The sequence below is a fragment of the Triticum urartu genome, chromosome 6A, assembly GCF_056163025.1.
Source record: "Triticum urartu cultivar PI428250 chromosome 6A, HENAU_Tu73, whole genome shotgun sequence".
In the NCBI taxonomy this organism is placed as follows: Eukaryota; Viridiplantae; Streptophyta; class Magnoliopsida; order Poales; family Poaceae; genus Triticum; species Triticum urartu.
The window spans coordinates 75,386,821-75,398,918 of record NC_141878.1 but is presented as its reverse complement, the minus strand read 5'-3'; the positions used below and the strand labels follow the sequence as shown (position 1 = coordinate 75,398,918).

At 41.5% G+C, this 12,098-nt stretch overlaps 1 protein-coding gene across 2 annotated transcripts; it reads right to left on the bottom strand.

The window, feature by feature from the left end:
* Positions 1–601: 601 nt before the first annotated feature.
* LOC125512398 (phytyl ester synthase 1, chloroplastic) lies at positions 602–7,220 on the bottom strand. Of its 2 annotated transcripts, none has more exons than XM_048677491.2 (13): positions 6,561–7,220; positions 6,407–6,458; positions 4,599–4,654; positions 4,064–4,222; positions 3,865–3,969; positions 3,122–3,228; positions 2,664–2,785; positions 2,465–2,570; positions 2,184–2,317; positions 1,722–2,091; positions 1,528–1,641; positions 1,139–1,227; positions 602–1,014 (listed from the first exon to the last, which is right to left on the bottom strand). In XM_048677491.2, the coding sequence occupies exons 1-13, from the start codon at positions 6,907–6,909 to the stop codon at positions 714–716; spliced, it is 2,064 nt and encodes a 687-aa protein (XP_048533448.2). In that variant the 5' UTR covers positions 6,910–7,220; the 3' UTR covers positions 602–713. The 2 variants fall into 2 exon arrangements, with proteins under 2 accessions (XP_048533448.2, XP_048533450.2); XM_048677493.2 differs by having other exon boundaries at positions 6,545–6,679.
* Positions 7,221–12,098: the final 4,878 nt, after the last annotated feature.

The following is a 12,098-nucleotide window of genomic DNA, read 5'->3' as shown; positions in this document are numbered from 1 at the left end:
GTGATTAAGGGAGGGTGTTAAACACAATATATTGTGACACATCATGTCACGTATGACAGAGTCCAAGAGGCGCAGGATCCAGGGAAGATAGGATAGCTAGTTTGAGTTACATATAATTATATCTCTCCTTATCTCTTGTAACCAATTATATCTCTTGTTCTCCAAGTTGTAAACCTCCTGCCTCCTGTAATATCTCCAACAATGTATGCGCTTCAGGGATGTGCGCCCCTGTCTATAAACACGAAGCACGTCGCCTCAGGTCGAGGTAAGACGTTTCCGCCTAACGCACAGAGAGTACAACCGGTACGGGGGAAAGGTGAAAGGTGAGGCGATAGCTCTCTATATATATATATATGTGATAGCATCTGGGCATCTGAAACAAAAGCAAGTCATCACGATGAAAATCATGCACTGGAGCCTGCTTCACGGGAGGCATGGTTGCCAGAAGATATTGCCTCGAGGCCGCGGAGCGGTTGCGGTAGCTACCTGACTGGCGTCATAGACTCATAGCAACCCCCCCCCCCCCCCCCCCCCAACACACACACATGCCCAACAGTGGCGGTATGCGTGTGTGGTGTGCATGCTTGTAACTACACTTCAATAAGTCAATATTGAAGGTCTATAAGTGATCTCATAGTTAATTCTCAAATTGCCTCAACTTACAATTCTACATGAAAGTCCTGATCAAGCTAAACAAGGCTAGAGTCAATCTTTCACGCCTCAAAAGTCGGCACTTGAGTAGAAGGACCCTGAGTTGCATGGTACAACGCGCGTCGCGTAATACTCCGATAAGGATCTTCGTTTCTCTTCCTCTTGAGGTAAGACACTACATTCTCCACTTCCGATTCGATTTGCAAATATACTTCGTTTGCCTTATTCCTATCCGTCAGCACATTGTCCAATCCTTTCATCTCAATTGGCTTGCCGAACAGGAAGTATAGCCGACCTGGTACCTTTGGGAGAACAGCGGGTAGATGCAAGACTTGATTCCCATCATCTCCTTTCACCGTGTCCCTGCAACCAAGCACGCACACAGTAGGTGACCAAGGTTTTTGTTCCTTGGATAACGTAGGTGACACTGAGTGTTTTGAATGCTTCTTTATTGAAGGAAAACTAGCAAGGATAATAGAAATCCGACCTTATAAGTCCTTTAAAATCTGCATTGAATGATTTTATCGCGTCTTTGAGATAGGGTATGTTCTTTTGATCGTTGTAGTCCAGAACTATCTGCAGAAGGTACAAAGAATGCATAAGTTTTTCTAACGTTTTATAAAAATGAACGATAGAATGCATAAGTAGACTATGTAAATAGGAAGGTACACAACATAACCACTTTTGCTGCCTTAAAAATATAGAATGTACCCCAAAATAAGTGACTCAACTTTGTATTAAAGTTAGTACCAAGTAGTATATCAACTTTGTACTAACTTTAGTACCAAGTTGAGTCACTTATTTTGAGACAGAGGGAGTAATATGTAAATCATGTTGCTTCAGATGACGCAGTGTACAGAGGCACATAAAGCTAACCTCCACAAAGTCATCTTCTCCCACACAACCAAATGGTACGACGGTAACTCCAAACCGTGCTGCCATTCTTACAAATTCTGGTTGATCTGGCCAAAACAATTTGTATGCCTCACCCTGCCAGGTACAACAAAATAAGCATAGCAGACTATAGAGAATGCAATTTTCGTACAACAAAATTTAAATTTCAAGGACACCTTCCTATGTAGAGCTTCCCGCACACCGCCTGGATAGAGAAGAACAAATTCATTTCTCTCAAACATCTTGTACGTATTGATCGGACTGACTGGAACCGCGCCGAACGCAGAGAACCAATCAAACAGAGACAACTCCTGACGCAGTATCTCATAATTTCCGACAAAAAATACTTGATGGGCTGCTGCTCTGAGAATTGTTTTTTTCTCTCTTAGGAACCCTTCAACTAGTGCAGGCACCTCCATAGCCAAGAGTTGGTGATAGCCCACAAACAAGACAGGACCTTTGTCAGGAACACCGGCAAGGCCACGAACAATATTTCCATTTTTCAATGTAGAGAGCATAACTGGGCTCAATAACTGATTAAACAGTCTGCAAAATTTTGAGGTTCCAACTTATGACTCCAATCATCCTTATATTATAGTATGCGAAAGTTGAATTGGTGTTAGATAGTCAATACATACTTGAAATCTTCACCAAATGTTTTCTTGAATTCACTTAATGTAGGTGAGACGAAATCGTTCACAAAGTCCCGTTGTCTACCACGACGGTACATGTTTACTCCTTTAATGATAGTTAGCAAATTGAAGCCATATCCCTGTCGAAATGCCACAAAAATTTCAGAATTCTTCTATGACACAACCCCACAGGTTAAATAAGTGTACACTGCTCAATCGAGTAAGTCAAAACATGGAAATGCTTGTAAATAATGTACGAGAAGAATGGTGATCATGATAGTCTGTACCATGAGTAGTCTATCACCCCGGTTCCTAAAGTATCGAAGTTTAGAATTTTTCAGTGTCTTAAACAGTCGGTCTGCTTCTCCACTTGGCGGCAGATTCGCAATGCCACTAAATCCAAATATATTTATAGTGGGAGATCAAATTTGTAAGATTATACCTCACCTGAGCTACCAAATGTGTGAAACTGTTAAATAGAGATACCTTGCAAGAAGTAGTACTTCTGCTTGTACCGCATGAAGTTGAGAGTTGGCATAGTTTGCACCTGACTTGAGAAGCTTAAGTTTCCACACGAGAGTGCCCATTTGTATTATATCTCCTAGTTCCTGATAAACACCAAGCATCAAGTCTGACAAGACAATATCATGATCTACTTGTGTGTGTGTGTGTGTGTGTGTGTGTGTGTGTGCGCGCGCGCGTGTGCGTGTGTGTGTGTGTGTGTGTGTTTTAAGCAATGATCTACTATTTGTCTTGTAAAAACATAAGAAAGTAGTATAATTGATGACTATCCTGATGTTCTTGGGTGATAAATAATGTTGTTAAAAGTTACTGTACAATATTTTTCTTAGAATAAATAAAATATATTAATTTTCCATAAATTTCAAATTGTATTTGTGCACTATTGCTAAAAAAATCTAAAAAGTGATAAACTGAAAACTTACTGAAACTAAAGGTAGCATTGAAGCGAGACTGTTTGAAAATTCTTGTAGAGTTTCTTGAGGGGAAAGGCCGTTCTGAACACTAACCAAAGCCCCATTAAGAGGGTTACCTATTTCGCCACACACAAAAACATTTTGAGGAGCACTGATTTCCCGATGACATTGAAGTAGATATAGTTAAGATAAATTATTATATTCAACACCGAAGAAGAATATAGTGAGAATTGAGGTTGCCCATATACCAATGAATAAAATTTTCTGCCTAAAGATATAGAAACATTTTTTTGGCACCATTAAATTCATATACCTGACTTTTATCCCTTGCATTTATTGTATATCATATGTTTAGTTCACGAGTTGACTACTCATGCGAGTGCTCTAAATTTGCTATATATGATAGTTGGGTAAAGATGCAGAACAAAGATAACTAGCTTTGAGCCCATTTATATTTACTAGGTTCATGGAGAAAAGAAGCCTTTATTAAGTCTTTTCACTATTTTTTGTAATTTTTTTATAATGAGTTATACTTAAAATTAGGTTGCCTGGGAGAAAACTAATAACCAAAACATGCAATAAATATTATCTTGAAATAAACCACCTTCAAGGGAAAATATGTAAAAATCGTTATGGTCTACTGAATTTTGAAGATATACATGTAGCCAAAGTTCAAGATCATCGCTGCACTTAAACTATGGTGACCTGTGTTTACTTCAGAGACATAATTGACAAGTTTACGAGAAATATACCAATTAAATATCTGAGAAGGTGGGGCTGGACAACTGGGAGGTTGCTTGGCATCGTTTCCAAAAGAGGCAATACTGCCTGCCACGAAGATTTTGCTGATGATGTTGCTGAAAAATCAAATTTAAGTGTAAGAGCCAAATCTATATTCGGATCACAGGATAACAGTAGATATTAACGTGTAGGTAAATTTGTTTCACCTACCTGGATTTACTAGTGTAAGAACCAAATCGATTTCTGGATTGCGAGCTGCAACTGAAATTGCGAGACATCCACCAAAAGAATCTCCAACAATATATATTGGTCTACTTGGTGACAAAGCACTCTCATATTTGACATATTCTTCCACAATTTGTAACAACCCTGTATAAGTTATGATTAAGCAGATGTCAAGCTTGCAAACTTGGTTTGGGTTGAAAGCTCTCAAAAAATATTAAATTTTAGGAGTTTGAAGTAACAACTATGATTATATACAGTGAATCATCATAGCCATTAATACAGTGATAATAAACAAACAGAAATGCATGCATATATGTTATTTTTTTATAGGATAATCCAGTTAAATCAAACAATCACCACAACCATGTGCTCTACACATACGACACACAATTGTCACCCTGTTTAAGATTTGTCCATTTTAGGTCTTTCTGTAGCAAGTAATGATGGTCAGTGCTTGTGAGGGCATAGACATGCCAAGCTAGTGAAAATAATAATACCTGAACTATTCATTTATCCTTACCTTCAAATGATGTACGGTCATTTACTGGTATATGGAAGCAGCAAACCTCAAATAGTCTGCATAAAAAGAAGATCAAAAATTAAATTAGAGCCTGGACATGGGTTTACTCCATACAAGCAAGATATGACGCATGATTATCATGACAAAATTGAATTATGCATTGCAACTTTATGCCAGTAAAATTTCTAACATAAAGCAATAATATTTTCCAGATTCATATTTACTGTTCATTTGCACCTTATTTGAGTCACTCTTTGTATGGCGTGACTCAAGCTAAGCAAACAAGAATATAGTATTTCTCAAAAAAAACATGATAAAGCACGTATAATTGGTTGTCCGTACAAGAAATCTATACTCACTTGCCCAAAGCTTTGTGGTGCAAAGTGAGCTCCATTCCAACACCATCAGTTCTTGCACGTAGTGTTTCTAACATTTTTGACAACTGGTTACATGGGATGTATCACAGGTTTAGAATTCTTCTCCGGGTGGGAGCGCTTGTCATTATTTGGTCGCTTTGATTGTGTAGAAATGATAAAGTTTTTACAGGTTATCTACAGGTGTACCGATGCGCTCCGTTTATGATCGTCTCTACAATGTGTGGAGAATCAAGACCTGTTTATAAAGGTGTGTACACGCTTGGAGAACACGACGAGGGGTACTTTTACCCGACATGGATTACAGCATGATCCTAGGATTGACCATCCTCTAGTTTAGGCGTTATGCGTCATATCTACATGAAGAGGCTGGATGTCTATCCCTAATAATCAAGGGGCTATTGTTTCCGACGACACGTCATCGAAACTACCCACCAATGCCATCTATAAGTGATTAAAAAATATTTCACAGAGGGAATCCCTGCTTGGGCCGGCCCAGTAGGAACCCTCTATACTGGACACGACAAGCGCACCTATTTGGGCTGGCCCATATCCGGCGGCCTTTTTTTTAATTTCGTTTTTTATTTTCATTTTCGTTTTCACTTTTGTTTCTTCTACTTTAAATAATTTGGGACTTAAAAAGTTCTAAAAATAAAAAATGTGAATTTTGAAATAAAATGTTTAATAATTTTTAAAGTTTTGGATTCAGAAAATGTTCATGTTTTTTTAAAAATGCTTCTAATTTTGAAGACATATGTTCGGGAAATAAAAAAATGTTCATGATGTTTTTAAAAAGTTTGTGTTTAAAAAAATGTTAATGAAATTAAACAAAATTTTGCCAATTCAAAAAATGTTCATGAATTGAAAAACATCCTAAAATTAAAAAACTGTTCATGACTTACACAATAGTTTAATGATTCATAAAATGTTCGCAGATTCAAAAATGATCACGCATTTCAAAAAATGTCTGTTAAATCTAAAAAATATTTCTGAATTTTAAAAATTGTTCCACCAATTTCCAAAAGAAATGTTCGTCAATTCTAGAAATGTTCGCCTATTCAATAAAAATGCATTTAAAAATGTGCATATTTTTTTAGAAATTGTTTGCAAATAGTATAAAATGTTCATGAATTGAGAAAATTTCATGGTCGCGGAAAATGTTTAAAAATCTGTAAAAATGTTCACGATTGCGGATATGTTCACGAGTTTAAAAAAAAGTTCATAGTTTTCAAAAATTGTTCACGATTTCACGAAAATGAGAGTGATAGTGTATCTTGGTGATGCAGAAAAATATGATCATGGCCGTTGAACATTATGATTTTTTTCTCCCATTGCAACGCACGGCCGTCTTGCTAGTAATACTTATAAATCTTTTAAGTAATAAAACGTCATTTATAAAGAACATGATCGTCCGTTAAAGAAATCAATACTCACTTGCCCAAAGACTGGTGGTGCAAAATGAGCTCCATTCCAACACCATCGGTTCCTGCAGTTCAGACAATTCCACCGAAGCATCAGGCTTCCAGTAGGGGAAAGGGGAAAGGGGAAAGGCACACGATCGATTTTGCTTACAAGAACGACTAATAACCTGGCAAGAAAAGCAGCAGCGGCGCCCTGTCCACCACCGGCCGGCCGCACTCCACGGGACAGAACCACCGCGGCGGCCCGCCGTCGTCTCTGGGCATGGCCCTCACCGCCTCCCAGTAGTCCTTCATGGTGACGCTCCCGAACCCGTCGTCATAAAGGACCTCCAACTGCGACTCCTCCGCGGCCTGCTTCTTCCTCCTCCTGTTGCTGCTGCTACTACCGCCCGGCAAATTCCCGGTCGTCGCATCCACCGAGCTCGCACGGCGGAGGCACAGCCGGGCATGGTGCCGTCTGAGATGGCCACCCGCGGCGCACGGGTTTACGCCGAACGGGCGCTGAACCATGGACATGGCGAGCAGTCGATATTAACCACCCGTCGTGCGCCGTTACTGGTCGGAACGAACGCACTGGAATCAGAGGTGGCAGCCGCCACGAACTCCGGCAGAGGGATGGTCACGGACGATGATTCCGCTTCCACACACGGCCTGCTGGTGCGTCCCGCTCTGACGCAGTGGGCGGCTCCGGCGAGTAGTTCTTCGATGCTCCCACGCGGTGGCAGCCGCTGACTACCAGCGGGCGGCGACGAGCTACTGTGGTGGAGAAATTGTTTCCTACCCTCCATGGGAGGAAGCGGCGGGAAGAGATAAAGAGTTGGAGAAGCAACATGAATGGCTCACGTGTGTCCTTCTCCCCACCATTAAATCCCCCTGATTTATTAATTTGTTTTTTTTTTGTGTGTGTGGTAAAAAGAGAGAGAGACAGGGGCTGCCATATGCCCCCGCCACCGTAGAGGTTGGGCTGGCCCAGTACCCATCCCTCGCAGGCCAAATTTCTTCTTCTTTTCTCTTTCCCTTTTCTGTTACCTTTATTACTAAACTTTACATATTTTTAATGTTCTGGTATTTTTCAATAATTATTCAGGTATTTAAAAAGGTATTATGAAATTTCATAAAATGCATTCGCATGTTTAAAAAAACATGGATATAACCAGGTGTTCATTAATTTTAAAAGTGTTGATGTAACATAAAAAGTGTTATATTTTTTAAAAACATAATTATCTAATTAAAATAATTTCAATATATTTTAGAAAATATTCACATAATTTTAAGTATGTTTGTGCGTTAAAAACGCCCATGTAATTTTAAAAAGTGTTCATGTATTAAATAAATATTTATGTAATTTAAAAATGCTCATTCCTTCAAAAAAAGTGTTATGCAATTTTTAAAGTTTTCATGAATTTTATAAAAAAAATCATGTAAGTAAAACAATTTTGTGTTTTTTAATGTTCGGGTAATTTTTAAAAAACATTCATGTCATTTTGAAAAGTATTAATATCTTTTTAAAAATACTTGTGTGTTGTAAAAAAATTCCTTTGAAAAATGGAAAAGTAAAAAAAATGTGCGAACATCAACATGTAATCAGACAACTCGAGCATCATGTGGAGTAGCACATCCAGAGCCTCATTCGTCCGCTTCATGTCACAAGTCACTTGATTAGGTTACCGAAGGCGATGATGCTCAATGTGATGTATGTCCTGAGGAGACACCTAGAGCAGGCATACCCTAGGTTTGGGCGGTGTGAACTACAAAAGGAGTCAATTAGTATGCCATAGGTGTACATAATGTCTACCATCACCAAGCCACATCCTCGGGCCATGCATTTAAAGAGAGCGATGGAAAGGTGATGTCCTCTCAGTGTGCATGACTAGTTGAAGCACAGTTACCAGCCCCACAATTATGTTGTCACATACGTAGCTATGCTCGCACTCAAACCGTAGTTTGAAAACATTCTATTCTATTCTATCGGTCGCTAGGAGTATGATAAATAAGTGAATTAACTAAGTACGAACTAGAATGTCAAATAAATACTAAGACTAAATGACAGAGTAACTAGAGAGGAACTGCAAATGATGGGAATGCGTTCTCAGAGAGTCTATATCTTTCACTACTATTTTAGATACTTAATTGTGTAGGTACACAACCTTTAGTAAAGATACATCTATGGGATACGAATTATGTGAGCACGGAGTCAATAATAAGATATGTGAGTACTACCACACCTTCATATCACGCACATCACCATGATCTCTCCAAAATGCATGATTCTGGTGCTCGTAACTTCTTTAGATTGGTACTTGGTTTCTTTCATCGTGTTAAGTCCATGGAAGTTTGTGACGCCCCCGATTCAATCGTACACTAATCATACACGCAAACATGTACGATCAAGATCAGGGACTCACGGAAAGATATCACAACACAACTCTACAATAAAATAAGTCGTACAAGTATCATATTATAAGCCAGGGGCCTCGAGGGCTCGAATACAAGAGCTCGATCATAGATGAGTCAGCGGAAGCAACAATATCTGAGTACAGACATAAGTTAAACAAGTTTGCCTTAAGAAGGCTAGCACAAACTGGGATACAGATCGAAAGAGGCGCAGGCCTCCTGCCTGGGATCCTCCTAAACTACTCCTGGTCGTCGTCAGCGGGCTGCACGTAGTAGTAGGCACCTCCCGAGTAGTAGTAGTCGTCGTCGACGGTGGCGTCTGGCTCCTGGGCTCCAACGTCCGGTCGCAGCAATCGGGTATAGGAAGGGGAAAAGGGGAAGCAAAGCAACCGTGAGTACTCATCCAAAGTACTCGCAAGCAAGGAGCTACACTACATATGCATGGATATATGTGTAAAGGGGCATATCAGTGGACTGAACTGCAGAATGCCAGAATAAGAGGGGGATAGCTAATCATGTCAAAGACTACGCTTCTGGCAGCCTCCGTCTTGCAGCATATAGATGAGAGTAGACTGAAGTCCTCCAAGTAGCATCGCATAGCATAATCCTACCCGACGATCCTCTCCTCGTCGCCCTGTTAGAGAGCGTTCACCGGTTGTATCTGGCACTTGGAAGGGTGTGTTTTATTAAGTATCTGGCTCTAGTTGTCATAAGGTCAAGGTACAACTCCAAGTCGTCCTGTTACCGAAGATCACGGCTATTCGAATAGATTAACTTCCCTGCAGGGGTGCACCACATAACCCAACACGCTCGATCCCATTTGGCCGGACACACTTTCCTGGGTCATGCCCGGCCTCGGAAGATCAACACGTCACAGCCCTACCTAGGCACAACAGAGAGGTCAGCACGCCGGTCTAAATCCTATGGCGCAGGGGTCTGGGCCCATCGCCATTGCACACCTGCACGTTGCGTACGCGGCCGGTGAGCAGACCTAGCTTCCCTTATACAAGAGCAGGCGTTCCAGTCCAACCCGGCGCGCGCCGCTCAGTCGCTGACGTCACGAAGGCTTCAGTTGATACCACGACGTCGAGTGCCCATAACTGTCCCCGCGTAGATGGTTAGTGCATATAGGCCAGTAGCCAGACTCGGATCAAATACCAAGATCTCGTTAAACGTGTTATTTTGAAATAACCGCAAACGCCGACCAGGGCCAGGCCCACCTCTCTCCTAGGTGGTCTCAACCTGCCCTGTCGCTTCGCCACAAAGATCCACTCAAAGGGCCGTCGGGACAGACGTCCTTTCGGACCCAATCCGTGAATCACTTGCGGGTACTCCTACGAGCCGACCCGTCTTTAGTCACCACAAGTATCATATATTATGTATATGTATATACCCGTGATCAACTCCCGAGTGATCACGGCCCAATAGTATAGCATGGCAGACGGACAAGAATGTATGGCCACTGATGATAAACTAGCATCCTATACTAAGCATTAGGATTGCAGGTAAAGGTAACAACAGTAGTAGTAAGGACAGGCTATGCATCAGGATAGGATTAACGGAAAGCAGTAACATGCTACACTACTCTAATGCAAGCAGTATAGAGAGTAGAGTAGGCGATATCTGGTGATCAAGGGGGAGGGGCTTGCCTGGTTGCTCTGGCAAGAGAGAGGGGTCGTCAACTCCGTAGTCGTACTGGGTAGCAGCGGCGTCGGTCTCGGTGTCTAGCGAGAGAAGAGGGGGAAGAAAAAATAAATATAATGCAAACAAATGCATGGAGATGCATGACATGGCAAGTAGCGGTGCTAGGGGTGCCCTAACGCGGTATGAGGTGATATCGGTGAAGGGGCGAAACATCCAGGAAAATATCTCCGGTGTTTTGCGTTTTCGGACAGATGAATCGGAGGGGGAAAGTTGCGTGTTCGCTATGCTAGGGATGTGTGGCGGACGAACGGGCTGCGTAACCGGATTTGTCTCGTTGTTCTGAGCAACTTTCATATACAAAGTTTTTCCATCGGAGTTACGGATTATTTTATATTAATTTTCAAAGATTTAAACATTTCTGAAATTATTATTAATTAATTTAATCCAAAAATCACTTAATTTTAAATGCTAGGTGTACACAGAAAGTGTACACAACATTGTGCCACACAGCCTGTTAGTGGGGCCATGGGGCCAGTTAACTCAGTCAAGGGTCCAGTCAGCAGTCAACTAGGTTGACTGTTGACCAGGTCAAGCTGACAGGTGGGACCCAGGTGTCATACTCTGCTTATCTAATCAGATCATTAAGGTTAATTAACAGGGTTAATTAGATTAGTTAACAGGTTTAATTAAGTTAATTAATTATCTTAATTAATTAATTAAACTTCATTATTATTATTATTATTATTATTAATCTTTTTTTTGAAACGTTCTGGAGTGCGGGGCCCGTTAGCCAGTGGCCCAGAGGGGCTAACGGGCACGCGGGCATGCGGGCGCTAGCGGGCAAGAGGGCGACGGGCAGGTGTCCGTTAACGGGCGAACCCGGGCGGCCGCCGCAGGCGCGCGCGCCAGCGCCGGCGAGGCGGGCTGGGCGCCGGCTGTAGGCGAGAGGGGAGGCAGGCCATGGCAGGGCAGGGAGCCAAGGCGGGGGTGGGGGTGGCCCGGAAGAGGCCACAAAAGGCGGCGCGGCAGGCGGGCGGCCGGCGATGGGGCTGAAGGAAATATGCCCTAGAGGCAATAATAAAGTTATTATTTATTTCCTTATATCATGATAAATGTTTATTATTCATGCTAGAATTGTATTAACCGGAAACATAATACATGTGTGAATACATAGACAAACAGAGTGTCACTAGTATGCCTCTACTTGACTAGCTCGTTAATCAAAGATGGTTATGTTTCCTAACCATGGACAAAGAGTTGTTATTTGATTAATGGGATCACATCATTAGTTGAATGATCTGATTGACATGACCCATTCCATTAGCTTAGCACCCGATCGTTTAGTATGTTGCTATTGCTTTCTTCATGACTTATACATGTTCCTATGACTATGAGATTATGCAACTCCCGTTTGGCGGAGGAACACTTTGTGTGCTACCAAACGTCACAACGTAACTGGGTGATTATAAAGGAGTTCTACAGGTGTCTCCAAAGGTACATGTTGGGTTGGCGTATTTCGAGATTAGGATTTGTCACTCCGAATGCCGGAGAGGTATCTCTGGGCCCTCTCGGTAATGCACATCACTTAAGCCTTGCAAGCATTGCAACTAATGAGTTAGTTGCGGGATGATGTATTACGGAATGAGTAAAGAGACTTGCCGGTAACA